Raw genomic sequence first — 26,566 nt, 5'->3', positions numbered from 1 at the left:
TCGAACGTAGCCTGGGTACGTGGTAGGTTAATATATAAGTTGAATCACACATAAGAAGAAGACTTGTGTGAAAAAAAAATCAAACAATAGATAACTTTGAATTTGTAAAGCAGAGAGAAACATCCGTTTACATAATATGAAAACAAATAAGTCAATTAAGTAATTTATATCAATAAAATGGAAATGAGAGAGTGCGGAACGGAAGTCAGTGTGGTAAGTGAATTGTTGTGAGTTAGATGAAAAAAATCACCAGGCTTAGACGCCAGGGGGGGAGATGAGGTACATCACAGTAAATATATGCATATCTTATTTCACGCAAAAGTGCAGAAGAAACCTCGAGCTATTTTTTCACTACTGTAACAACCAGGGCCTAATATTGAGTGGAGTACTCCACACTTTGTGGAACTGTGGAAAAGAAGTGTGGAACTATAAATCTTAAAGTGTGGAGTGGTATTAATGTGAGTACCTTACTTTTCTCGGATTATGCATTTAAACGCGTTTAGTGTGTCAAACTAAGTCTTACTGATTCAATACACTCATTATGCAATGGGGGTTACTCAATTCCATATAACTGCCAGTATGACATTAAGCCAGAGTTAATACGTATAGGTGTCTCCTAGATGGCTAGGAAAACCATTGCCAATTTTGAGGTGAAGGAACTTTTTAACTATATTTAGTTTTCAAACGTTTTTGGTTGCATTCATATAGTTTTAAAATATGCAACTAACTGCACGTTTATCTGTTGTTTCAATAGGACATTACACTTTTCCGATATAATGAAATGTGTTGTTTCGTAGATAAAAATTACACGATCCTTACAACCCGTTATAGAAATATGTACTACCAGAGATAACATACATCAATAACCGCCAAAAATTTAGCCGAAGCACAGCGTTACGAAAATCAGTAGAATGAGTAATGTTTCCCAGAGTGACTTCGATAGTTACTGATAGTGAAAACATGAATACAGGAGAACAGAAAGGAGTATGGAAATTGTTAACTGATGAAAGAGTGCTTCAGGTGGAACGTTGCCTCTCTTGAAACTTTGGTGTGCTGCCCATCTCATTAATTTAGCATGGAAAGATGTCACCAAGAATGTCCAAGAAGTTTCATCTCTCATACAAGCAGCATTTGAACTGTGTTTTCCATCACTCTTCAGCTCAGCGAACGAAAGGTTTAACGATGATAGCTTCAGAAAATAATTTAGAAGTTTTGCACTACCCAGAATATTTTGACGTCAGGTGGACAACATTTTCATTCAGTATGCTCACTACTCTCCTAAAAAATTGGTATCCAAGCTGCCTTTACTTGTAAACGGAAAGCATGTATGTAATGAAGCCAATGGTCATCTGCGTAAATGGATAGAAGTAGATCGCCTTCATCTTCTGTGTCTTGTGACAGACGCTCTATATGTTTACAAGAACTGTCAGCAGAAGTTTGAGAGTGATGAAATGTTTCTTTTGGACCTAATAACAAATAAAAATAGAACTGTAGCACAATTGGAGAGTATGAAAGAGAAACCTCTGTTAGGCGGGTGGGAAAAAACGTTTTTAAACGAAGTGTGCAAGAGAACGTCAACGGAGAAATACAGTACTCATTACATAGCATTCAACTTCATCGTAACACAAGTCGTAATAAATCCCATAACAAATATGTCAGTGAGAAAAGAGATTTTCTGTAGTACGCTACGAAGTCCTGGATTTCATAATTAACTTTGTTAGCGTTTGCTGTATGAAGACAGTATTGTTGCTTTGGAGCCTTTGTGTGTTTTGCAAGAGTATGTAACTGATGATGCCCTAAGCGAATGCCACAAAGTTACTTGTCTTGATACAAATCTTCTGCAGTTCGCAATGCAATATAGAGAGGCATCATCGTGCAGTATGTTGAAAGGTCTGGACGCTAAAAGCCTTCTCATGAAAATCTGTGGAAATCAGTCATTTCATGCTCTGTCAACAAGTCTAGCCCGAGTTGTTGCTTCGAAACCATCTTCTTCCGATGTTGAAAGACTTATAAGTGACTACAACATATTGAAAACAGATAACAGACTGTCTTTAGCTCCCACTACTGTGAAAAATTACCTTCACGTTAATATAAATATGGGTCCGTTGGAAGATTTTAGCTCAACCCCTGCTGTTATGAAATGACTGGCCAGAAAGAAAAGGCGTTTTGAAGTTGGTAGGAAGTCAAAGGAACAGCCCTGGTATGACGGTGTATTTGCCTTGGCAGAAAACAGACTGAGACAGCGTGATGATCACGGAAAAATGACAGTGAAATTCTTATGTAAGAAAAAGTGACTTTTTTCTTCCAGTGTGACTATTTTTCTTACCGAATTTTTTCCTGTATTTTATGGTTTAATACAACACAATTAAATATGTAACCTAATGTGCCTTTAATTTTGTTTGCTCTGGATGCCAAAATTTTCCTAAATAATAATAATAATAATAATATTTTTTGGTCTCAGGTAAACATGATGTACTGGACAGAACACTGATTATATGTCTAAACTAATGCTGACTAAACTAGTTTTTCTATACTATATACAATTTTTACCAGTGTGGAGCTGTAATTTCGTTGAATTTTAGGCCCTGGTAACAACAACGAAAAGACAGATTTGGAAAGGAAGTCGATCATAGCTGATTTACAAGATATCATCCCGGCATTTACCTAGTGTAAGAAGAAACCCGGAAAACCAGACAGTATGGTATGCCGATGGGTTCAAATCCATGACCTTCTGAGTGCTAAACCAAGACACTATGAGTACTGAAATTACTGTGAATGTGTAAAATGTGAATGTGTCGTGAATCATAGTTTTAGTTAATTAGCTTAACATGTTTCTTCTTCTTTGTGTCGTTTCAGAAAAATGGTTAGAAATTACAAGAGACGTACGGGGAGAGGTGCGTATGGAGAGGAACAAATTCAAGAAGCGTTGACCGCTATACGGGAAGGTATGAAAATTTACACAGCTGGCATCGCATACGGTGTACCACATAGAACTTTACAGCATAGATTAAAGAAGAATCAAGATTATAAACCAAAATTAGGGCGTCCAGTTTCCCTTGGTGCTACGGAACAGGAGTTGGTGGACCATTTATTAACATTGGAGAGTAAGGGGTTTCCGCTTACTATGGCAGATGTGAAACGAATAGCATATCAATATTGCGAAATAAATGGACTGAAACATCCGTTTAATTCCTCAAAGAAGAGTGCTGGTTATGATTGGTTATATGCATTAGTACAACGACACAGAAACGTCAGTGTTCGCAAAGCTCAACCACTCTCATATGCTCTATCTGATGCTTTACGCAAGGAAGAATGTAATCTGTTCTACAGCCTTCTGGATAAAGAAATGGAGAATGAGGACGGAAGTCGACTACTAGCATCGCATGTGTTCAACTGCGACGAAACAGGGATCCAGCTGATTCACAAACCGGGAAAAGTCTTGGCTGCGAAAGGGAAACGGGCAATACACGCAGTGACAACTGGAGAGACGGTGACAGTGATGGCATGTATCAGTGCTAGTGGATCGTTTATACTTCCATTTGTTATTTTCAAAGGTGTCAGAATGCGCGAAGAATTCCAGGATGGGCTGCCCCCTGGGTCAGTTGTAGTGATGTCTGAGTCGGGCTATATGACAGATGCAACCTTTCTACTTTGGCTGAAACATTTTCGTGAGCACAAACCTTCTGGTCGGGTGCTGGTAGTGTTGGACGGACACTACTCATTATAACAACATCGAAGCTATTCAATTTTACATGGACAATCAGACTTCGTTGTTATGTTTGCCGAGTCACACAACTCATTGGTTACAGCCACTGGATAGAGCAATATTTAAGCCTCTCAAAGTGTACTGGAACGACCAATGTGCTTCTTTCATTCGCCAGAACAGAGGACGAAAAATCACTAAACATGTGTTTGGTAATCTGTTTGCTGAAGCTTGGGGAAAGGCTGCTAATGTTGGCGCTGCAGTAAATGGATTCCGAGCCTGTGGAATATTTCCAGTAAACCCAGACGCTCTGCCAGCTAGCGCATTTGATACTGCAACTGAAGCTGGAGATGTATCTACTGGTGGTGAGTACTCTATGATAATAAGTAACGGTAGCATAAAACGTTATTCTCTAGGCTCTATTTGTATTTTCGACTTGTATCTAAATCACCACTAAAGTGATCGCCTTTGGTGTTCGTGATTGCGGGTTCAGATCCCGCTGGGAGCTTAAAGCCTCGGATGCTATCCTGAGAAGTTTCTGAGATGCCACTTTAAGCAGTAGTCTCCGTCTCATTTAGCCACGGTGCTGACAAGGGACGTCAAATTGTAATCAACCAACGAACATCCAATACGTTACGCTATGGTACTCTTGATTGCCTATCCAATATACATGAAACAATATTTTACACTTCCACCTTTTTGATATCTAGTTTCATATGTTTCACCAATATCGACATTTAGTAAAATCTTGATGTTAGACATAGACTTTAAGTTATGATATTTATTTCATTCATTGTAATTTGGTAGCAAAAGTTTTTGTTGTGTTAATCTTTGTATTGTCCTTAATATTTACAGACCTAACAAAGTTTTCAATGTAAGGTATTGCTTACGTAGAAATGGAGGTTTCTTCTGTTAGCGTGAAGAATTTTATTCACTGCTTTCTATTAACAACGGAAATATTTATTAAGTAAAATATTATGGCCAGTCCAATAGAACATTATGCTGCCGGCTCTTCATGTGCTTAGTTGGTGGTTCAGGTATTAACTCTTTTGTATTCTTTTATTCTACAGGCTTAGCCCAGGGTGAACATGAACCAAGACTCACTCAACCTCCAACAGCAGAAAGTTTGGTTACTTCACCAGAGTCCACCTCTTCCGCTTCATCTGAACATGAAATGAGACGTTTTGCTGACATATGTCCAGTTCCATCCAGAGACGGTGCACGTCGAACATCTCCACGAAATGCACAAGCGCTGACATCTTCAGGTCATCTTGCTTCAATCGTCACGAAGAAGCGCAAGACACCTGAACGGCTTCAAGTAAAGAAAGGTTCAAAGTTGGGAGTGCAGACGACACATCAAACTAAACGCTCTGCAGACGGCTCATGTGCAGCCCATTCCAGTAGTGCCACGACTGATCCAAACAACTATTGTGGTGTTTGCCGTCGTTATTACTTCGCTTCAGATTCTGTTCGTTTAGGTGACTGGGTTCGGTATGCGCAATGTCTCCAATGGTGCCACGAAAAGTGTGTTACACGATCTCCCGACAACAGTATGTGGATTACTTGTGGTACGTGTTAACAATGATGTACTGTACGCCAATCTTCTGACTGTGCACTACGAACAATTTGTCTACTCTTGTTGTGAACACATGGTTCAACAATACATGTAAATCATTTCCACGATAAACACTTCTATATCCCTGTCACAGAACTCAATCTGTGTGCTCATGTTATACTTAGGTATATTCAACAAAACGAAGAAAGTCAAGGATTTCTAGATAACAAATAATAGGAGTAACATTATCAAAGCTTTTTATTTTTATCCTTAATGGTATGCAATTTTGCCAAATTTTACTTTTCAGAGTGTCCATTTACTTTTCTGTTTAGTATACATATTCCTTCTCTTATGTACTTATTATACAATTGCACAGATGTTTCTCTTTGCTCGAATTTCTTAATGTACGTTCTTATTCATACTCTGAGCCGTACATGTGTGCTTATTCCCCGTATATGTGCATCTTTCCCCATTGTTCTGGTAAAATGCACACTTTATATACTTGTCTATGAATCACTATTACTTACTCTATGATACATGTGCCTACCAATGGTGCATATATTATAATAAAGGAAGGATCAAAGTTTGTTCTCCGTAATTTTTACCTGGCTTGTCCTTTTCTCTTTGGAGCAGTACTAATAAATACCTTAATATGCGCATTTTCCCCCGAATTACTCTATCTTGAAGCGGTTTCTTGCAATTGATTCAATTTCTCAAGAATAGATTCCATCTCCTCTGTTAACCTTGCAATCAAACTGGAAGTGGTAGAAATAAACCATTTCCGGTTTCAACGTTGCTCCGATAGAGGAAAAGCGATAAAAAAAAACATGGAGAAGCTTTTTTTTTTAAATAGATTTGTCGTCTGAAGAGAACACACCATCACTACCTACAACAATGTACGGCAACCGGAAGTGGTTGTGACTAACCATTTCCGGTTTCAACGTTAATCGCCATCTAACGAAAACGGTAATAGATAACGACAAGCGTTTTTTTTTTTTTTTTTAATCGATTCAACATCTGAAGGAAACATACCGTCACCACTCGCAACAATCTACGAAAATTGGATGTGATTGAAATTTACTAAACTTTATTCGGTTTCAATACTTAATTTCCACACAGCGAAAATGGTAAGAGATTTCGGAAAGCATTGCTTTTATTATTATTATTATTATTTTACACAGATTGAGCGTCCCAAGAATAAGTTTTAAAATGAAATGAAATTTTTCTGGGTTATGCGATCAGTGTTGTAACCAAAAATTGTAGATTTTTCGTCTCTTCCGGTTTTAACACATAGATGAAAGTTGAGTCAAAAGTCTTTCAAGGAACGAGGAGAGCACGGTGGCTCAGTGTTAGAGCGCTTACCTCTGGTGCGTGGGGTTCCTGGTTCGGTCCCCGGTAAAGTAAGTTTGTGCTGGACAACATCGTGTCCATGGGTTTTCTCGGAGTACTCCTGTTTCCTTCCATTTTTCCTTCCCACCAATTTTTCCATCATCATTAATTAGCCTTAACCATTGTCTCCTTTAGCCTAAAGGGCATAATCGCGGGACGTTAATGGATAAAATGGAAGTAGATAGCTACAAGCAAATAATTAATATGGATTCAGTACCGCAAGAATATGTTTCACCTCTGATTTAATTCTTCTATTGGAACCGGAAATAATAAACATGAGTTAGCACTTCCGGTTTCCAAATGTATCTCCATAGAGGCAAAACCAAGGATGTTATAAAATAGAGGATCTGCCCACACGTATCTTCATCCTATGAACTCAGTGAAGCCAAAAAAAAACAACTGAGCATCGTCTGAGCTCGCGCGTCTGATTGGCTACTCTCGTTTCCGCCATGTTTGTTGACTCGAAACATTGCGATCTTAGTGGCGCGGAGCGGGCAGAGTAGGTGTGGCGAAACTGACGTATGGCTTCACGATTTTGTTGTATGGGCAGATCCTCTATTTTATAACATCCTTGGGCAAAACAACAAGAGGCTGCGAGCAATGGCTTTTTGATATGGATTCAAACTCGGAAGAACATGTGCTATTTTATTTCACTATTAGAACCTATAGTTTTGAATGTACTATTTCAAGTTTGAGTACAGAATATGCATAATTTGGAAGTCTAACATAGTTTTACACTGTGAAACGAAACTCACTTGTTTCATTTTAATAATGGAGTCATTTGATGCATCGTGTTTTCAATGTTGCTCGTCATATACCTAAGTTATAATATATATTAATTGTAAGTTTGAAATATGTTCTTTTCATAATTTACTAATGCACTTCATATGGGAAAATATGGATAAATTAGCTGTGCTGGGAAATAATCGAATTAATTATCTTTCTTTCATGGTGTTCGATACTAGACTGGCTGAAAAAAAAAATATTGCTGAGGTGATAGATCTTCAAACTCAAAATATCATATAAGCATAAAAGTTATTATATTTTGGGTTATTCTCGTGTAGCTAATAATTTTCGAAGTCATACGTCATCCAGGCACGTCATTTAGGGAGGTCAGAGGGATAATTGCCTCCCTGCTGAGTAATACACTTTCCCAAGCAAAATATCAAATGACGCCACTGATTTCACCACGATGAAAAGAACATGCTTAGAGTATTAAACTTTGTATGTTATATTTCAGAACCATGGAGGATCGAGTGCCTAATACAGAAGAACTGGTGAGAAGATTCGCGTGGCCAGACTACGTTGTTTTCGGAGGGATGTTAGCAGTCTCTGCTGGAATTGGAGTATTTTATGGTTGCTTTGGAGGAAAACAAAAGACAGCTAGCGAATTTTTAATGGCTAATAGGAGCATGGCCACCTTTCCAATGGCTATGTCTCTCATAGCGAGGTAAGTAGGAATTATTATGTAAAATTTATATTTTAAATTATCTTAACATTTTAGGTAATTCTGGGAACATAGTGACGGAGTACTTGTTGGCTCATCTTTCGAGCCCGAATTCACATGTTCTATCTCAAAAGTAGAGCAATAAAGGGTGTCAATAGATTGTCGAATGGACATATACCGCCTTATGCAGTCTTGTTTTGACGTATGATTAGCGTCATACTAAAGGCCTGACTACTGCAGGAAACATAAGATAGTCGAACTCTTTCGTATGGCACTAATCACGCTTCAGAAGGACTCTGCATAATGCCCATAGTGTCTAAGTTATTGTTAGCTGTAGGGCAATGATTTGTTAAATGTAAATGTAATCAAGGATATTGATACAATGCATCGTACAAATATCTGCACTGTTAGAAAGAAAGGGAGGACAGGGGAGTTGTGGTAGAATGCTGAACTCTTTTGCGAGTTGTCCGTGTTTCAATTCCAGGACACGAGTTTTTAAAGAACAATATCGTGTTCCTGAGTCTTCTCGGGATTCTCCCGTTTTCTCTCACATTTTCATTTCACCAATTATTCCTTTAGTCGTCCACTTTCATTAATCATCCGTCCTAAAGGGGATACTACTGGGACATTGAAGATTCCATTATATATATATATATATATATATATATATATATATATATATATATATACACGGCCGGCTCTAGGATTCTCTGAGGGGGTTGCACCAATAACTGCCAATATATTTGAATTAAATTTGAGTTTTTTAAATGGCTTTAGGCATCTGTGATCTGAATGAGGAATTCCTTTGCAAATGCTAAGGGTCTACTCTCGATGAATTCTTTTCCTTCAACCTTCAGAAAATTGACTTAAACTATTGATTTTGCAAAACTCACTACTAGCTTCTCACTTTAGGTAGTGTATATTTAAAAGAAGGGGGTGCACGTGCACCTATGCACCCCCTAAATCCGGCCTTGTACACACACACACACACACACACACACACACACACACACACATATATATATATATATATATATATATATATATATATATATATATATATATATATATATATATATATATATATATATATTTGACTTTAGCTTTCCAAGAAATTGTTCCTTTAATTTGCGTTAATTCCTTATATCTTATTATTTTTGTGGGAGGAATTTTGGACAAATATAATATTTGTAGTGCCTCCTAGATCTTTCTCTCAATACACGTTTTTGATATTTCATTACAAATCTCTAAATTTTAAGATGATGTTTTTCAGCTGTTAAACAGTTAAAGGTGTAATAAACTCGAGAGCTGTAACCAGGGACGGCACTAAGGGTGGGCGGGGGTGGGCGACTCCCCACCCGATGAATGGCCTTGCCCACCCATCCGCCCACCCCAAAAGAAGTAGAATAATGAAGGTGACATCCTATACTTCAAAAGCAATAGGTATTACTTTCGATTGTAATGTAATAGGTTCTAAGACGCTGTTTAACTCTGCAATGAACAATGATTTTATTTACAAACATAATTCCAGATACAGCTGAACGCCAATTTACACTGGAATAAACATTCTTCACCCTAAAAGTGAACATTTCCTCTCATTTGAAAAACTTGAACCACTTGCACGTCACTATGGATGTGATGTCGATAATGTGGAGGTGGAAATGAAACTTCTCCCAAACGTTTTGAATCGTTATGAGGAGGAAAAGCAATGCAAAATTACTTCCGTTTTTCAGTTTACTGAAGTGATGGATCGTTTCAAAATTGCTTTTCATGAAATTCACAAATTAGTCGTAATTGCTGTCACCATTCCTGTACCTAGTTCACCATGTAAACGTTCTTTTTCATGTCTTAGACGTGTTAAAACATATCTAAGAAATCGAATGGCAAACTGTAGCCTAAGCGATCTTTGTTTCCTGTCAATAGAAAGAAAACTTGTAATGACTATTGCTGTAGAGAATGTGGTAAAATTATTCGATGTTAGACATAACAATCAACGCAATGTACTCCATTAAAGTGCAGGTAAAAGTTTATTGTAAGCTTGTTCGTACCATGTGATCAGCCCTTCATAGTTTAAAATTCATTGTTGTTTCTGTGGATCATGATGAAGTTTCCTTAATTGTTATTTACTTCTTTATCCAATTTATAATTGTTTTATTTTTTCAACTTGAGTTTCAATTTCAAAGATTTCTGTGTAAGGTATGATCAAACAATTACGCTGTCGAATTTCCCTATTCTTTTAGTGACATAGATCTTTGCTGTTGCATATACAGATTACGTCAAAAAAATCTAATGTGCACAAATTAAGGATATACGAGAGAAAATATAAATGATTTATATTTTTTGTCTCTTGCTTTTTTGTAAAAAATGCTTGAAAGATAAAAATGTTTGCAATAGCCTATTTTATTCTTGTTTTACTTTACTTACTTATTGCGTATTTTATGATATTAACGAAAGGTAGAGTATTATCTGTTAGTCTGTGTTGTGTGAACCTTCTTTTATTTCTATGCATTCATGTGCATTCTTGGAGGGAGAGAAGGTAAAGCTGTCTTGAACTTCATCGACTACACAGTACACACTGTTATTATTGTTAAAAAACTGGAAGTAGAGGTCTGCTACGCGGAATTCGGTAGGTAGAGCATATAGCCACGAACTCTCGCAGCCCATCCTAGGTCCTGCATTTCTTCAGTCCCACCAGGTTAATGCCGGAATTGAGCCTTCTATAAGGCCAAGACAGCTGTTTTCCACATCCTTGTCCCTCCCCTATTTCGGTCTGAGCCTTAGCTAACTAAAGAGTTTAAAAATTGAAACTTAATTATGCCCAAAAGATATCTACATTGCCCAGTTCTTATTTTCATTTTCCGCCCACCCAGCAACTAGGTCTGCCTTTTTCCGCCCACCCCATCAAACTTTTCTGGCGCCGTTCCTGGCTGTAACGAAGTAAATTTGTAGGGAAAACCACGGATGGATTAATTGAACGTTGAATTTCTACTTAAAACTTAAATTTTGTACTAGGATAGTTGGAGCTTAGCGTCCCTTTTCAGCACTGAGACTATATGAAACGTGGACCTATAGGTTGAGGTAGAATCTAAACCGCTGCAATGAAATCAATGGTCTCCCACCGGGAATCTGATTCGAGACCACATGCATAAAAACAGGGGCGGATCCAGGACCGACTTCTGGGGGGGCGATAGGTCGTCATACTGCTACTTTTAAGGGCTCCAAACTTTGGGATGGGTTTTATTTATATATAAAAAATAAGAAAGTTTCCTCTTCTGGGGGGGGGGAGGATCGGCCGGAAGGGCAAAGAACGATTTACGTTATGAGTTGCTGTTGCAATGAAAATTTACATTTAATTTACACAACGTTGTTTCGGAGTAGTAAATTTAAAAATGCAGAGGCTGATTTAGAAAGTAAAAGCTAGGGATGGGGATAGCCATAACCCAGACCATGATAGGTATATCATGAGTTTACTACAGAATTTCAAAAATACATAAATAATAGCTTAAATAATTTTTGTCACTCAAAAAACTGGGGGCTAGGCCTCCCCGGACCCGGGTTAGATCCGCCACTGAAAAGCTTCACTTATTATTAGTAAAATCTCTTGAAATACGTTTCAATAAAACAAAGATGTCATATAGCGGTCATTTTCAATTCGATGTCTACGGATCTACGTCAGAGTTTGCTTCCTTATTCTAATAAACCAGCCGAGCGGACATAAGAAACAGACAGAGAACGTTTCTGTTTACAAGATCAGGGGTGCCAGGCAACTGATGGCGGAGTTGATTTGGCAAGTATTGCTGCCGTTGAATCATAGCTACTTGTGTACTGGCAACACTTCTCTACTTCTTCCTATCGGTTCACCTCTTTCTGTTTCCCTATGTCGCTGCTCGGTGTGTAGGCTACCTTCCGACATGGTATATCGACCAGCTGCAAACGGCTATCGCATAATAATAATAATGCTTATGCTAAACGTAGTTTGGCGGCAGGGACGGCGCTAAGGGTGGGCGGGGGTGGGCAACCGCCCACCCGATGGATGGCCTCGCCCACCCATCCGCCCACCCCAACAGAACAGGGGTGTCATTAAGGGGGGACAGGAGGGGGCAATTGCCCCCCGCAAGATTTTGAGGAATACATATACTTTATCGATTGTCTACTAATATACTAGTGCAAACTGTAAAAGTCTTATGTTGTTGGTGTTCTTGCCCCCTCAAGCGAAGTCTGAAATGACACCCCTGCAACAGAAGAATAATAATAAAAGTGACCAGTGCCGGATTTCGGTTTGATGGGGCCCTAAGCTATTGAAGATAATGGGGCCAATTTATTTCTAGCATTCTTTTTCAGCGACAAAATTTCGCCTTTTCTGTTTGAATATATGCTATATGGTAATTTATGGACTTAATACATATCTATTAAGTAAATACGTTTTCGTTATTAACTTACTGTTTTGAATACATTACAGAAAAAATGTAAAATTTGTAAAATTAGCGGTAGTTTAATTTGGTACCAATAAAGTCTCTTGCCGATCTTTTTGCACCAACTATGATCCACGCTCCACGCCATGCTTCTACAATATGTGGAGACCGCATCATTTCTCATTTCAAGTTGTTTCTATTCAGTTGGGTAAAGTTTGAAACGTTTCCAGGGATCCGTGTAAGTAAATACAGTCTAATTATCATCCAGGGTTGGTAATTACTGCCTGAAGCTCAACTAATCGTGTGAGCTTTTTCCAGGTCAGGTTACTAGAGTAACTCAAAATGGAATGCAACCCTCGAAGATTACACAAGGTGTAATACGACACAAATTCGCTGGAACCAGAGGCGAACTTAGAAGGTTAAAACTGGAGAAGGGGCAACTAAAACCCAGATTATGATAGATATATCGTGAGTTTACTCTAAACTTTCAAAAATATGTAAGTAATGGCTTCAATTATTTTTGTCACTCAAAAAACTGGGATCGTAGACCTCTCCGGCCCCTGGCTAGATACGTCTCTGGCTGAAAATCATAAAAACCTCGTTAAAAACCTAACTGTTGCACTAAAATTATTATAAGACTTATAAATGTAGGTAGTATCTTTTTACTGCGACGTGAAAAGATGTTGGTACCTTGCCTTGCTATGTAGTAACCAGTGGTGTATTTAGGGGGGTGGCTTCCGGGCTTAAGCCCCCCGAAATCACTTAGTATAGTAAAGTAAATGAAATATCTTTCAGAATTTTCACATTTCCAGGCAAAGCCCCCCCCCCGAAAGTTAGCAAAGCCCTTCCCGAAACAAAATCGTAAATACGCCACTGGTAGTAACTAGTGCCGATAACCTAATGGATTCAGCCTGTTGCATACTAACTTACACAAGGTAAATTCGGGCAGTTCTAAACGTAACAATACATAAAATACTGTTAATATATACAAACGAACGACTTATATGCCTAGAACGAATGGATGAAATCACTACGATTCGTGCTCCTATTCTTTCCTTTAGTCAGGGGCGGATCCATTCTGAATGTTTAGGGGGGGACAGTCGTTCGAAGTCAATAGGTTTTATTTTACGTTTATAATACAAAGGTGAAAATTCTTAGGATAGGTTTTATTTTTAAAATAAAAACATACTCAATTCTGGGGGGCGATCGCCCCCTGGATCCGCCCCTGCCTTTAGTGATCCATTATTGCACTCTATAGATCACTATATGAGCTCCTCCGTGGCTAAGCGGTTAGCGTACGCACCTTTGGTGTGGGAGACCCGGGTTCGATTCCCGGTGGGAGCTCATGTGGTTCAGATTCCAAGTAATCAGTAGGTCCCGTCTCATGTAGCCTCGCTGCTGAAAGGGACGTTAAACTCATAATCAACTCAACTCTATAGATCACTATGAAAATCAGTGCCAAGTTCTGAAAGTTATGAAAATACTTCTGCAAACTACTTTTCATACTTACGTACAGCGAAATAAAATAGCTATAATTTCGCGATGTAAAGATTATTGCCGCTTAGGGCTGTAATTTTTTTTATATTTTACTATTATTTCGCGAGCTTGTCGTTTCATGCCTTCTTCCTAAGCATCCACTGTTAAAAGACTCAATTTCTTGTCGAATTCCAAATAGTACAAGAAAGTTTAGCACTAGAGTTCTATCCGCATACAAGATACTGTATCACTTATGCTGTGAAGTCTTATTAAAGTAGCTAAGTGTAATGGCTGGAAAACAGGGTCCCGATTACAAATGGGGCTCTGAAACAAAATCCCCATTACAAGCGGAGCTGGGAAACGAGGGTTCCATTATAAGCGGGGCTGGGCAACAGAAATCCCATTGCAGGCGGGTTGGAAAACAGGGCCCTATTACTTGCTTCATGAGAGCTTAATACATAACAGTACAGAACACCGTTGTTGTATGTGCGTTTTATCTTATTTGCTTTTTCTTATTATTTGGAAATGACATTACAGCCACTTTTTCTTTAAAATTTTTGGGGCCCCCAAGAGAGCTATAGCTTGTTTAGCTTATACGCAAATCCGGCACTGAAGGTGACATCCTGTACTTCACAAGCAATAGGTATTACTTTCGATTGTAATGTAATAGGTTCTATGACTCTGTTTAACTCTGCAATGGACAATGATTTTAAGACAGATACTTGTAGTAATATAATGATGCCAAAAGTCGTGATTAATGAATTGAAGTTTAACACACACGCACAATCGTGCTATTGAAACGCCAGTGTTTGTATGTGCTGCACTGAAAAAAAAAAAGTGCTTTCTAAAAAGCCAACTAAATAATGGACAGAGCTGGCCAGTATTATCTATTGTCTCATTTTGAGAAAGAGAGGGAGGAGAGTAGTGCTTTGTGTCAAGGACGCCGATCCTGGGGGCCCAAGGGGCCCGGGCTCTCCCAAAGCCCATGTGCGCCCCCGCATTTTATTTATGAATATACAATATTTGGCATAATTTGAATTCAATTTGTCTTAAAATCCTTATGCATGCCTTCTGCATCTGAATTCCCCCCCCCCCATTTACAGAGAAATCGGCGCCCTTGCTTTGTGTTGGCGCGATAGCTTCTTATAGAGGGTTCCAACTTGCAATTGTTTACAGCAATGTACCACATGTCTTACCCGTGTGGCATTAAAAAGATTTGTAAAAACCCTTATTATAGCATTGTTGAGTTGATCTCTGTTGCGTTCAGAAGTCTTGGCGGTCGGTGCTTGTTCAGCTAATATGTGGAAAAAATTTAGCGATTTCTTCTCAAGCTCGGTGTCTTTCTCGTGTTCAAAGAAGCGTGATTTTCAATCCGTTTGATGTTAGTGATAATCCTTCTTCTTCAATGGGGAAAAAGACAAAAAATACAAATACATGTGACAACCAGGATTCGCAATTTGAAGTGTTCGATTTCAAGGAAAGTGAAAATGAACTAGATGTTGGAGAGAGCGAAGACGACAGCATTGCTTCTGAAGTTACTCATTTATATTTTTTGTCTCTTGCTTTCTTGTAATACATACTTTAAAGATAAAAATGTTTGCAGCAGCCTATTTTATCCTTGTTTTACTTTACCTACTTATTGTGTATTTTGTTATTAACGAAAAGTAGAGTATTACCTGTTAGTCTGCGTTGTTTGAACCTTCTTTTATTTCTATGCATTCATGTGCATTCTTGGAGGGCGAGGAGTTAAAGCAGTCTAACTTCTTCGACTACACAGAACACACCGTTATTATTATTTAAAAAGCTGAAAGTAGAGGTAGTGTATGTGCCACGCGGAATTCGGTAGGTCGAGCATATTGCCACGAACTCCCGCAGCCCATCCTAAGTCCTGCATTTCTTCAGTCTTACCAGGTGAATGCTGGAATGGCACCTTCTATAAGGCCAACACAGCTGTTTTCCACATCCTTGTTTCTCCCCTATTTCGGTCTGAGCCTTAGCTAACTAAAGAGTATAAAAATTGAAATTTAATTATTGTCAAAAAATGTCTACATTGCCCAGTTCTCATTTTCGTTGTCCGCCCACCCAGCAACTAGGTCCGCCTCTTTCCGCCCACCCCATCAAGCGTTCCTGGCGCCGTCCCTGTTTGGCGGTGATACATATAAATAAATTATGAAATAATTTGTGGAAAGCTAAGGGTGAACATACTCAATGAAAATCCTCAGATTCTTTGTCTACCACAAATTCCGTTCGGTGCGACTAGAGTTCGAACTAGCAGATCATTAGTGTTTGTTACGAGACGAGTCGAGACAGAATTTTCGTGACGAAGTACCAGATGAAACAGAGGTCTTTTAATAGAAACAAGTACAGTTTCAGAGACAAGACATCATTTTAAAGAACTCCTCGAAAGGAGACAATCTCGGCTCTTTTCATGTAGGTAACCATCAAGTATGTCTTCAAAGATAAGTGCTTTATCGTTAAACTGCCTTGATCTCCGTAATTTTGTTAGTAAGATTTTCTTAGGAAGGAATGTTTCTGTTTATTACAGTTTTATTTCTGCTATAACTATCTTGGGAACTCCTGCAGAGATGTATAATTACGGGACTCAGTATTGGATGGTAGGAATATGCTATTTCCTAGTGGTTCCTGCTACAATATATCTCTACATGCCAGTGTTCTACAATCTACAGTTAACTTCTGCGTACGAGGTAAGACTTATTGCTTCTACCTATATCATTATCATCTATTTATCTTACATATTTCTGTTCTTAGTCTATCTGTTCCCACAGGAAGAGGACCAAACATATGAGGTCTTCACAACACTAACTGGTTCGGAAATCATAACGAAACGAGCACGAGTCCCAAACCATGATGTAAACGTGATAGCAAACTAGTAGAGCCTGTCTATTTCAGGTGTGCCCTCGGAAAATATACGAAACATACTTCGGTCCCATCCCCACCAACTTCTGACAGAGGAAACCCTCTCTTTGCCTAGGAAAAAGAAGTGAATAACTTCAGCTGTGTTGCCAATTTGTCATTCAGTCATTTGGTCTTGACGAGTAAAGATCGTAGGCTACTTAGAATGGCTAACAAGACAGAGCACAGCGAAGTTCGTGAAAGAATTCATTGTGGCAACACTTCCGCATCCAATAATTGAAAGAGCTCGGCCGCAGCAACTTGTTCCTTCTCTTTCGAGGGAGGTATGGGAAAGCACACATCGGCAGCAGCGTCAGAAAGGACACACTTGATATAGAAAGGTTAAAGTAAAGTGAGCGTGAGGTTGAGTGAGGATGATGTCGAAATGAAGTGAGCGTGAGGTGTAGTGGGTGTGATATGACATTGATGATGTAAGTGTGTAGTTGTGTCAGTGTGACGTCAACGTGGTTATGTAAAGTATGAGGTTGACTGACAGTGAGAGTGACCTCAGTTGAGTAAGGTCAGTCTAGTAGGGTGACTAGACGTTCCTGTTTTCAAAATGTCGTCGCGACAAAAATGCAAAAGGGACGCAAAAATCGCCCATTTCTGTTTAAAGAGTCTCGTTTCTGGCTCGTAGTTGTATAGCATACGAATGATTTCTTGTGTGTTCAGTTATTAAAAGAATGAAATAAAAATGAATTCAAGAGAGAATCGATGCTCCTAATTCTAGTTTCTGTTCAATTTTAAGAGATGACAGTTAGAATAATATAAAATTAAAATTAAAAGAAGCTTAAATAAATAAAACTGGTTATTTTGGAAAGCTAGAGGACTTCTTCCTTACTGATATGAATAACAACATAAGAACTATAATCAGGTGGACTGTTAAATTATTTCAGTTTCCTGAGTGTCCCGTTTTTATTTTCTTAAAATCTGCCCACTCTAGGTTAGTTCAAAGTGCACACCTTTGTTCTCATAAGACTTGCGTCGCCTACAGTCTTGGGGGCTACTTGTGTTGTGATAAGTAACTGTAACGAGCAGGGGCGGATCCAGGGGGGCGATCGGGATGATCGCCGCCCACAAGAGGAAACTTTCTTATTTTATATATAAATAAACCCATCCATAAAAAGTTGGGAGCTCTTAAAAGTAGCTCTAAATAGCAGTATTACTACCGACTGCCCCCCCCCCAGAAGTCCGTCCTGGATCCGCCCCTGGTAACGAGTTAATTTTATGAAATAACTTTTGTGTTACTTGAAACTTTACTTATCAAGTTTGATTTGCAAACAATTAAGTTTGATTGTGATTTTGACTTGAGTTTAGTGTTTCTTTCTAGTACCAAGGCTATATAAGACGTGGACCTACAGTTTAACGTGAGATCCAAGCCACATGCGCTCCTGCTGGGAATAGTACCCGGGTCCCCCCACAACGAAGGCACGTACACTAACAGCTTAGACACGAGAGAGATCTGCAAACAATTAGAATGAGATTGTCCTTCAAAGACAAAGATGGTGATTCCTCAGAATTTCACGAGATGTCCAATATGATTATGTGTGATTATGAATTAAGTGTCATGTAAATATTCTGTTTATCAAGGAAAAACGATCAGTGTATTTATTAGTAAATGCACACCTTGGATTTTTTTTTTTTTTTTTTTTGTCAGTTGAAGATCGTTGTGTATTCCTTGTATATTTGTGTTTGTTTCAAAAAAACCTACATTCCGCAAGAAAATCCACGGCTACATATATTTTTGACAACTACAAGAACATCTTCGATAAGTAGATAAAAATAACTATCTAAAATAATCTTCTCTTGTTAAATTTAAGAAAGAAACGGTAACTAAGCACTTGCAGCAAACAATCGATTACTGCCTGTAGAGCTAAGACCCTACTCAATAATGGGTAACACTTGCCTCTGGCTTGGATAACTGCCTGGATTCTATTTAGAAGTGGTTCCATGAGTTGTTGAAGGTATTCCACATCGACCATAAATCCATTCGCTCACCAATAGATCTACTCTTACTTCTAGTAAAGTGCGGAAATACCTATTTCAACGTTTCTCCCACTGCTCCAAGTAGTCTAAGAAAGAACTGACTCTAATGTCACTGGTAAAACAAGTACCCGCTCTTGGATTAATTTCTCATCGTACCGGGGACAAATGGCCAAGTTGCTGCCGTCCCTATTCTACCTCCAATCAATCATTCCTTTTTCTAGATTTCTACTTTTAAACTTTTTATAGTAATTTCAAGATACTGAATTCAATTAAACTATTTTAAAACATATCTATTCATGGAGTCATGAGAAAGATGATCTCAAAGTTGATATTTTGGTATTTTTTATGTCCCAAATTTGTCATTTTTTTTTGTAACCCCATGAACTGATATGTTTAAAAATAGTTTAATTGGTTTCAATATCCTGAAATTACGTACTTTAAAAAACACAAAATTAGAAATTTAGCAAAAGGAATGATTGATTGGAGGTAGAATAACAACGGCAGCAACTTGGTCATTTGTTCCCTGTACGATAAGAAATCAATCCAAGCGTGGGTATTTTTTTTTTTACCAGTGGCATCAGCGTTAGTTCTTTCTGAGATTGCTTGAAGCCGTGGGAGAAATTTAGAAGAAATATGCATTTCCACTCTTTGCGGGACTAAGAGTAGATCTATTGGTGAGCGAGTGAATTCATCAATAGTTATATTCGATTCAGCATAATCAAATTAGTATGGAATGCGCAATGAGAAAAGTATCCAACCGTGGACACTTTCACCATTGGCATAAGCGGTAGTTCAAAGAGCTCAACTTCGAGATAATTTTTCTCGTGATACCATGGACAAATATGTTTTTAAAAATACAACCATTAGATTCGTCCTCAAATCGATATAAAAAAACGCAATGAGAAATGTATTTAAACGTGGGAGCTTCAATCGTTGGCATAAGCAATATTTCAAAAATCCCGATTTCGAACTTTGTTTTCTTATGGTGATTCCACGGACGGATATGTTCAGAAATTATTTCGTTGGATTCTGTGTCGTTAAATTAGTATAAAATGCGCAATTAAAATATTTCCAAAGCGTGCATACTTTTTACGAACGACATTAACATTAGTTCTTTGCACTTGTACTTAAACCTGGGGAATTCGCAGGCCATAATAAGTGCAAAAGGGTGCCTGAATTTTCTTCAAACCATGTACCATCACCTGTGAATGCTGCAGTTCTGAGAAATGACATTCACCTTATTCTATTTCCTGTCACTTTAAAACTTACATATATCTATTATTCGTACTCTTAATTTCAGTTAGAGGAATATCCCAATAAGAGTCTAATATCCGTCTTTAAAACCATTATGCGAAGAGCCAATAAAGTAAGCCACATACAATTTATCTCATTGTCTCAAAATTCATTCCATTTATTTGTTTTTATTTCTGTCTGTTCTCTAACGTATTACACAAAACAAACCATACATACGCCAATACCTCAATAAACACATTAATTTCTTTTAAGTATGCATTTTTTACAATTTTTATTAGAATACTAAGTTCATTAGTCCTTAAATTTAGAACAAAGAAGGTAGTAGCACTAAAACTAAGGATACAAATTATCGTTGAGTGTTGTCCTTATTTATTTGAAGTTGGAAAGAAAACATATGGCATCCTTAGAAGTAATCTTCATTTTTACATTGGATCCGATCCACATGAGCTCCCATTAGGACTCAAACTCGGGTCTCCATGACCAAAGGCGGTTTATTATTAGTATTTTTGTTAATCTTATTATATTATTAATTAAGTTTCAGATACGGCTATATAAAATTTGCATATCAGAAATAATAACGAAATACTGTATGGGAAGGAAGTTGGTAAGAGCGTAATACTCTCCTAGCGGACGGTGAGAAGAAACTAGAAAAAACATGAATCCGCCAATTGTGAAGCGAGTGCTCTAACCAGTTACATAAGATCAGTCCGACATATATATGTATATATGAAGTTCTCAGAAGAAAAGAGTGTATTTGTCCCTTAAGACCGAAAGTAGACAATTGATCACGTAGAAATGCAAAGACCCTATCTCCCCGCCCCCATGATAACAACTCTTTGTGGAGAGCACTTTCAATTTAAGGTACACATGTAGGCTGTAAGTATTTTTTGAAACTGAAACACAATTAATTTGTAGTCTTTACTAATATTTTGAATTGTTTCTTTCTTTCAGTATTTAAATATGCGATTTCACTCTTCTGTTCGACTGTTTGGATCAATTTTATTTGTATTGCAAATGGTAAGTATGCGATTACTGTATGGTCATGTTTCAAAAATTGCTCGGTCATTAGCGGCCTATTTCTTAGATCAGTAGAGTATTATTAGTTTATACATTGCATTCCTGGCATTTAATCCTAACACAACAAACAGTGTCCGGATTAATGTAATTGATATTTTGTCAAGAGCAAATTTCAGATTTCTTCTTATATTCGACACGTATAAAAATTCAACAACTGGAAAGGGACGTAGACGATTTTAATACTTTTCGACAATATTAGCGTAGGATAATAAAATTACAAGCAAAAATGAATATACAGAGTGTTTCAAAATAACACCGACAACGTTTGGGAGGTGATTCCTGACACCAAGATAAGACAAAAAGTATAGACTAACCTGGGTGCACAAATGTTTATTTTCGGAGTTATAGGCTGCCGAAAACATGAAAAAAATGAACTTTAAAGGTCCATATCTCCAAAACTATGGGACCTACCGTAGTAGGGTCAAGACTTCACTTAGGAACTAGTATGTGCCTATCCAAATATCTACGTTTCAGAATCCTGCGGTACTTCCGTAACAATTTTTATAGAGGCAGTTGGAGAGTACTTCAAATTATATGACCGTAGCCAAACTCTCTCTATAAAAATGCTTCGTGAGTACCTTAGGATTCTGAAACATGTATTTTTGAATACGGCACATACTAGTTCCTAAGTGAAGTCTTGACCCGACTACGGTAGGTCCCATAGTTTTGGAGCTATGAACTTTTAAAGTTCATTTTTTTAAGATTTCGGCAGCCTACCGAAAGGAAGTATTTGTGCACCCATGTTGGTCTATACTTTTCGTCTTATCTTGGTGTCAGGAATCACCTCCCAAACGTTGTCGGTGTTGTTTTGAAACACTGTATAAATAAAATAAATATCTTCTGCAACTACCAACATTGCTAAAACAACGGATAAACCTTTCGCAAGAGAAGTGAAGACATTTTATAATTCTTCGTGAAACACTAAGATTTTTTCTTTGTCTTGGATGTCTTCCTCTTTTCAGCTAAATGAGACATGGACTGATCTACTTAACGAAAGATTCGAACCAAATTAACTCCCACCACAGAAGACATTGGACTGATTTTCAAACTGTACTTATTCTATGAAAATCCATGCCATAACTACTGGTTGGGTAGTACTATCGAACCACCAGCATTATAACCGAGACACACCACTTGACTGCGCAATTTCCATAGTAACAAAGCACTATGGAGCATAAGTACAGGAATTCCAGCCCTTTCCTCCACGCAGATTTTGTATGGGTCAAAGTGGAGACGTTGTTTTAACAGTCCAATTCCAATCAGAATTCCATTTGGCTGGCTTTAGTTTTTTTCTTTTTCTTATTAATAGGTATGTCGTTAAAGGAAACAACATAGATTTCCATTTAGTGCTCCACGTTATAATAAAAGCTTTATTGTTAGACACTTTGTCCATGTGGATCCGCGCATGGTTCTTGTTGACTCCATATAAACAAGAGATGACTTTCCGATAGATGTGGGTCATGATGGCCTCCTGGAAGTATGTAGGCAGTATATATCTTTAGAGTTTTTCCTACCTTACGCACCAACCGTATCCAGCAGCAATTGTGACTTTTTTCGGGAAGCTTTGTCACCATTGGGACTAAATTTCCGTAGGTTTGATATTTTTGCCTCTGGTCACTGCGATTGGTAAACAATTTTCCAGTGGCGTATTTAGGATTTTGTTTCGAGGCGGGGGCTATTCATAACACATAAATAAACACCTATATTTTTACTTAGAAATGATAAGAAGGATTATTTTTGTACGCGGAATTTCGGGGGGGCTTGAGCCCGATAGCCACCCCCTAAATAACCCACTGCAATTTTCCCTACACCATTTCGCTATTCGGTTGAACAAAAAATATTCATAGGAAAAAAAGGCCATAATGTACTCTCCCCAATAACTGTTCACTTTCGGCAGTAGTGCCCACACGACAATCTGGAATCTATTAAGTTGAGACATCACACTGATAAGACGTCGAATTAAATGTTTCTGGTGCTGCTGTACAGGTGACAGCAGCATTGTCAAATCAGTTGGACTTAAATCAATTAACATTTTGTACACATTATTTGAAGTATCCAATTACTTAAATACACAAATTTTAATTCGAATTTGACGTATGAACGCATAGACGAAAATGAAAACCATTTGTCGATTAGTTAAAAGTCGAGTTGGTCCACTCACATATTAAAAGTAACAAGTATAATTGAAAAGCACGAGTTTGTTGTAAGAAAGCTTACCCACTCAGAATTCCGAATCGTTCATCGATTTACAGGTCTGAGTTCGATTTCTAACGCTCTACGAGCATTTACTACTATTTTTGATCATTTAGGGAGGATTGTTCTGATACAGACAATCGACATCCCCTTGCAGTCCGTATTGCTGACTCAAGTGGGAGCCCGTGGCCATCATCATCATTTTCGTCTGCTCATCTCTTTTGTGGAGGGCCAGTGCTCGCACTGACCGACATCTCCGCGAGGACGTATTGCTGCCTCAAGTGGGAGCCACAGTGGGCTTCCTCGATCATCCTCTTCGCCGAAGTCTTTTGCGCCCATTTGGATGGCGTCAGGTGGCCATCCGGGACTACCACCGCAACCTCCTGGGCCGTCTCTGAACCCCACGTCAGTGGGCCAGGGGACTGACCGAAGGCATCCATCTGCTTCCCAAGGCAAAAATTCTGGTAGATCCCGATCACGCACACCGGACAAACATCACACTTCTTCAACTCAGCCACCGTCTAAGCGTCATCATACTGTTAGTGAATCCGAGCAGTCTGTTTCATCCATGAATCTCGACGACGCTAATGAATTTCCGACAATACTGGATTCTTCCAAACCTCGTCTTCATTCATTCCTGCTTACCAACTTTGATCCCAAATTTGAGAATACCAAGCTGGCTTTCCAACTCATAAAATATCTACCACGCGCCTCCGTCGCTCAAATTGTTCATACACGCAATGGGATAATCTTCAAGTCATACGATTCATCATTCTTAACCACTGTACGAAACAAATGCAGTTTCGAAATTTTTGGCAAACATGCTGAAATGAAGCGACTTGAATCAAAGGCGTTTAAACAGGCACCACCTCCACGAAGACCCCCGGCTCTTTCAGTTGTCATTAGGGGGGTGGATCCTTCCCTGACAGACGATGAGATTCAGGAAGAACTCACTCAAGAGGGGCACTCTATACTTAAGTGTATACGTATTAAAAACGACCATGGAGCCACATACATGGTACGAGTCCTTACTAATTCCGAAAGCACCATCGATGACTTGCTAACTTATGGCGCTTTCATTTATAAAAGAAAGCATCGCGTCGAGCCATCAAAATCACCTCCACCTTTACCATTGCGATGCGAGCGCTGTCAAGCGTACAATTCCCACCCGACTTCAAAATGTACGCAACCTAGCAAATGTGGATACTGTAGCGGTGCCCACGATACTAAGGCATGCACCAACTTAGCTAAACCACCTAAATGCTCCACATGTCCAGAGCAGCATCCGACGTATAGTTATCGATGCAAAGCGAAACCTACAGCTGAGCCTCTCAGCCCGGAACTCACAGTTCCTTTGCGACCTGTTTTACCGCCAACTCAGCAAGCGCTACCACCACCAGCTATCGACGAACCTATTACTCTCCAACAATTACTATCTTTTTTCACTATCGCAATGCAAAACATTCATCCTTTTCTTCGACAACACATTCTCGGGGTGGTCAATCACTCTGCTCGCCTGATCTTTAAATGTTCCTTTTAAGCTACCTACTCTGGTCCACACGTGTATTTTCATGTCACTCCATTCGAAGAACATGCCTCCGCAGAAACTTCCAACCCTTCTACTGCACCGTAATCATGGGTATTTCGCTCTTATTTGTTAATATTCGATCCCTCGCTACTCATTATACTCTTTTCGAACAGCTTCTCTTAGAAGAATCTATTCAAGCCTTCCTCATTAACGAAACTCACCTCACACCAGCTATGTCTTTTAAAATACCTAGATATACATTGCTACGTTGTGATTCTACGGTAGCTGCACGCCGAGCAAATGGGGGAGTGGCTGTTGGCTTTCATCCTTCCATTAGTCATCGCCAATACCACCCTGCCTTATATAACATACCGGAGCACCTCATTATCACCCTCTATTTTCACTCCCTTTATGTCACTATAGCCACCATATATGTGCGCCCTGGACACCCAATCCCCCTCTTCTTTTTTCAGTATATCTCTAATAACTTTAAATATTATATCATTATGGCAGATATTAATATTCATAGCCGTTCAGATAACCAGAAACAACGTTTCCTTAACTTCATCACCAGTCATACCACAGGCCATATCTTTGACATACCAAAACCTACCCGACCTATCACTGAAACCACACCAGACGTAGTGATTTCATCTGTCAACCTTTCCCAACGATGTACTCTCGAGGTACTAGATTCTATTGGTAGCGATCATCTACCCATCAAACTTCACATTGATCAACCACAGCCTCATAGTCCTCGAACCTTACCAGAATCTCGGCGTGTCCCACGTTTTGACCAAGCAAAATGGGAACATTATCGCTCAACAATCACTGCCGATTTAGCCAATCTTGAGCCGCCTACCACAGAAGATGCTCTGTATAATTGCATTTCTGATATTACCTACTCTATCCGTCATGCGTCCGAACTTCATATACCAACCACTGAAATCTCCCGGCTCCAACCACGCCTACCACCAAGTTATCTACCTCTTATACACCGCTCCCGCGCATTTTTCCGAGAGTTTCAGCGCACTGGGAACTTGGAAGCACTGCAGCATCATCGCAAACTCCAGCGCACAGTCCGAAACTATGTTAAGGCATATAAACTCCGGACCTGGGTCAAGACTTGCAACACCTTGGCAGAAACTTCGCACCCAACTAAGTACTGGAAACGCTTTAATCTGCTGACGGGCAAGCTTACCAGGACGCCTTATCCATTGCTTATTAATGACTGTCCGCTACAAACAGATGAAGATAAAGCCAACGCTTTTGCCGACCACCTGCAAACTACATTCACTCCTTTTTCACCAGACTTTCCCCGGAGGCATCCCACGGACATCTTGAACCTATCAGCACCTTACTTACAACCGAGTGAAACTCATAGTCTTCCCGACAATAATCCTCTCACCGCTCCTATCTCCACTGACGATATTTCGTCTGTCGTGAATCGCAAGCGTAATACAGCTCCTGGTTTGGATCGGATAACTTATCACCACATCAAAGAAGCACCATACTGTCTTCTTCTTCTTCTTTCTTATGTCTATACATTTATACTTCGTACCGGCTACTTCCCCTCAGACTGGAAAACATCCTCTACTTTAATGTTTCTGAAACCTAACAAACCTCCAGATTC

At 38.9% G+C, this 26,566-nt stretch overlaps 2 protein-coding genes across 2 annotated transcripts in view; both read left to right on the top strand.

The window, feature by feature from the left end:
• LOC145671026 (sodium-coupled monocarboxylate transporter 1-like) overlaps positions 1–26,566 on the top strand; it is a 96,694-nt gene that overhangs the window by 36,126 nt on the left and 34,002 nt on the right. Inside the window, exons 2-4 of the mRNA XM_081739683.1 lie at positions 7,888–8,097; positions 16,528–16,687; positions 21,087–21,152. Coding sequence (XP_081595809.1) covers positions 7,892–8,097; positions 16,528–16,687; positions 21,087–21,152 — 432 coding nt within the window. The 5' untranslated portion in view covers positions 7,888–7,891. The remainder of the gene's footprint in view (positions 1–7,887; positions 8,098–16,527; positions 16,688–21,086; positions 21,153–26,566) is intronic.
• Positions 2,861–3,727, top strand: LOC145671491 (uncharacterized). Its single transcript, XM_081740681.1, has one exon. The coding sequence runs from the start codon at positions 2,861–2,863 to the stop codon at positions 3,725–3,727; it is 867 nt and encodes a 288-aa protein (XP_081596807.1).

This window comes from Thermobia domestica, chromosome 15, assembly GCF_964235325.1.
Source record: "Thermobia domestica chromosome 15, izTheDome1.hap1.1, whole genome shotgun sequence".
In the NCBI taxonomy this organism is placed as follows: domain Eukaryota; kingdom Metazoa; phylum Arthropoda; class Insecta; order Zygentoma; family Lepismatidae; genus Thermobia; species Thermobia domestica.
This window is presented reverse-complemented; position numbering and strand designations above follow the sequence as displayed.

Coding starts and splice junctions, on each gene's coding strand:
- LOC145671491 (XM_081740681.1), top strand. CDS start 2,861: ATGGTTAGAAATTACAAGAGACGTACGGGGAGAGGTGCGTATGGAGAG.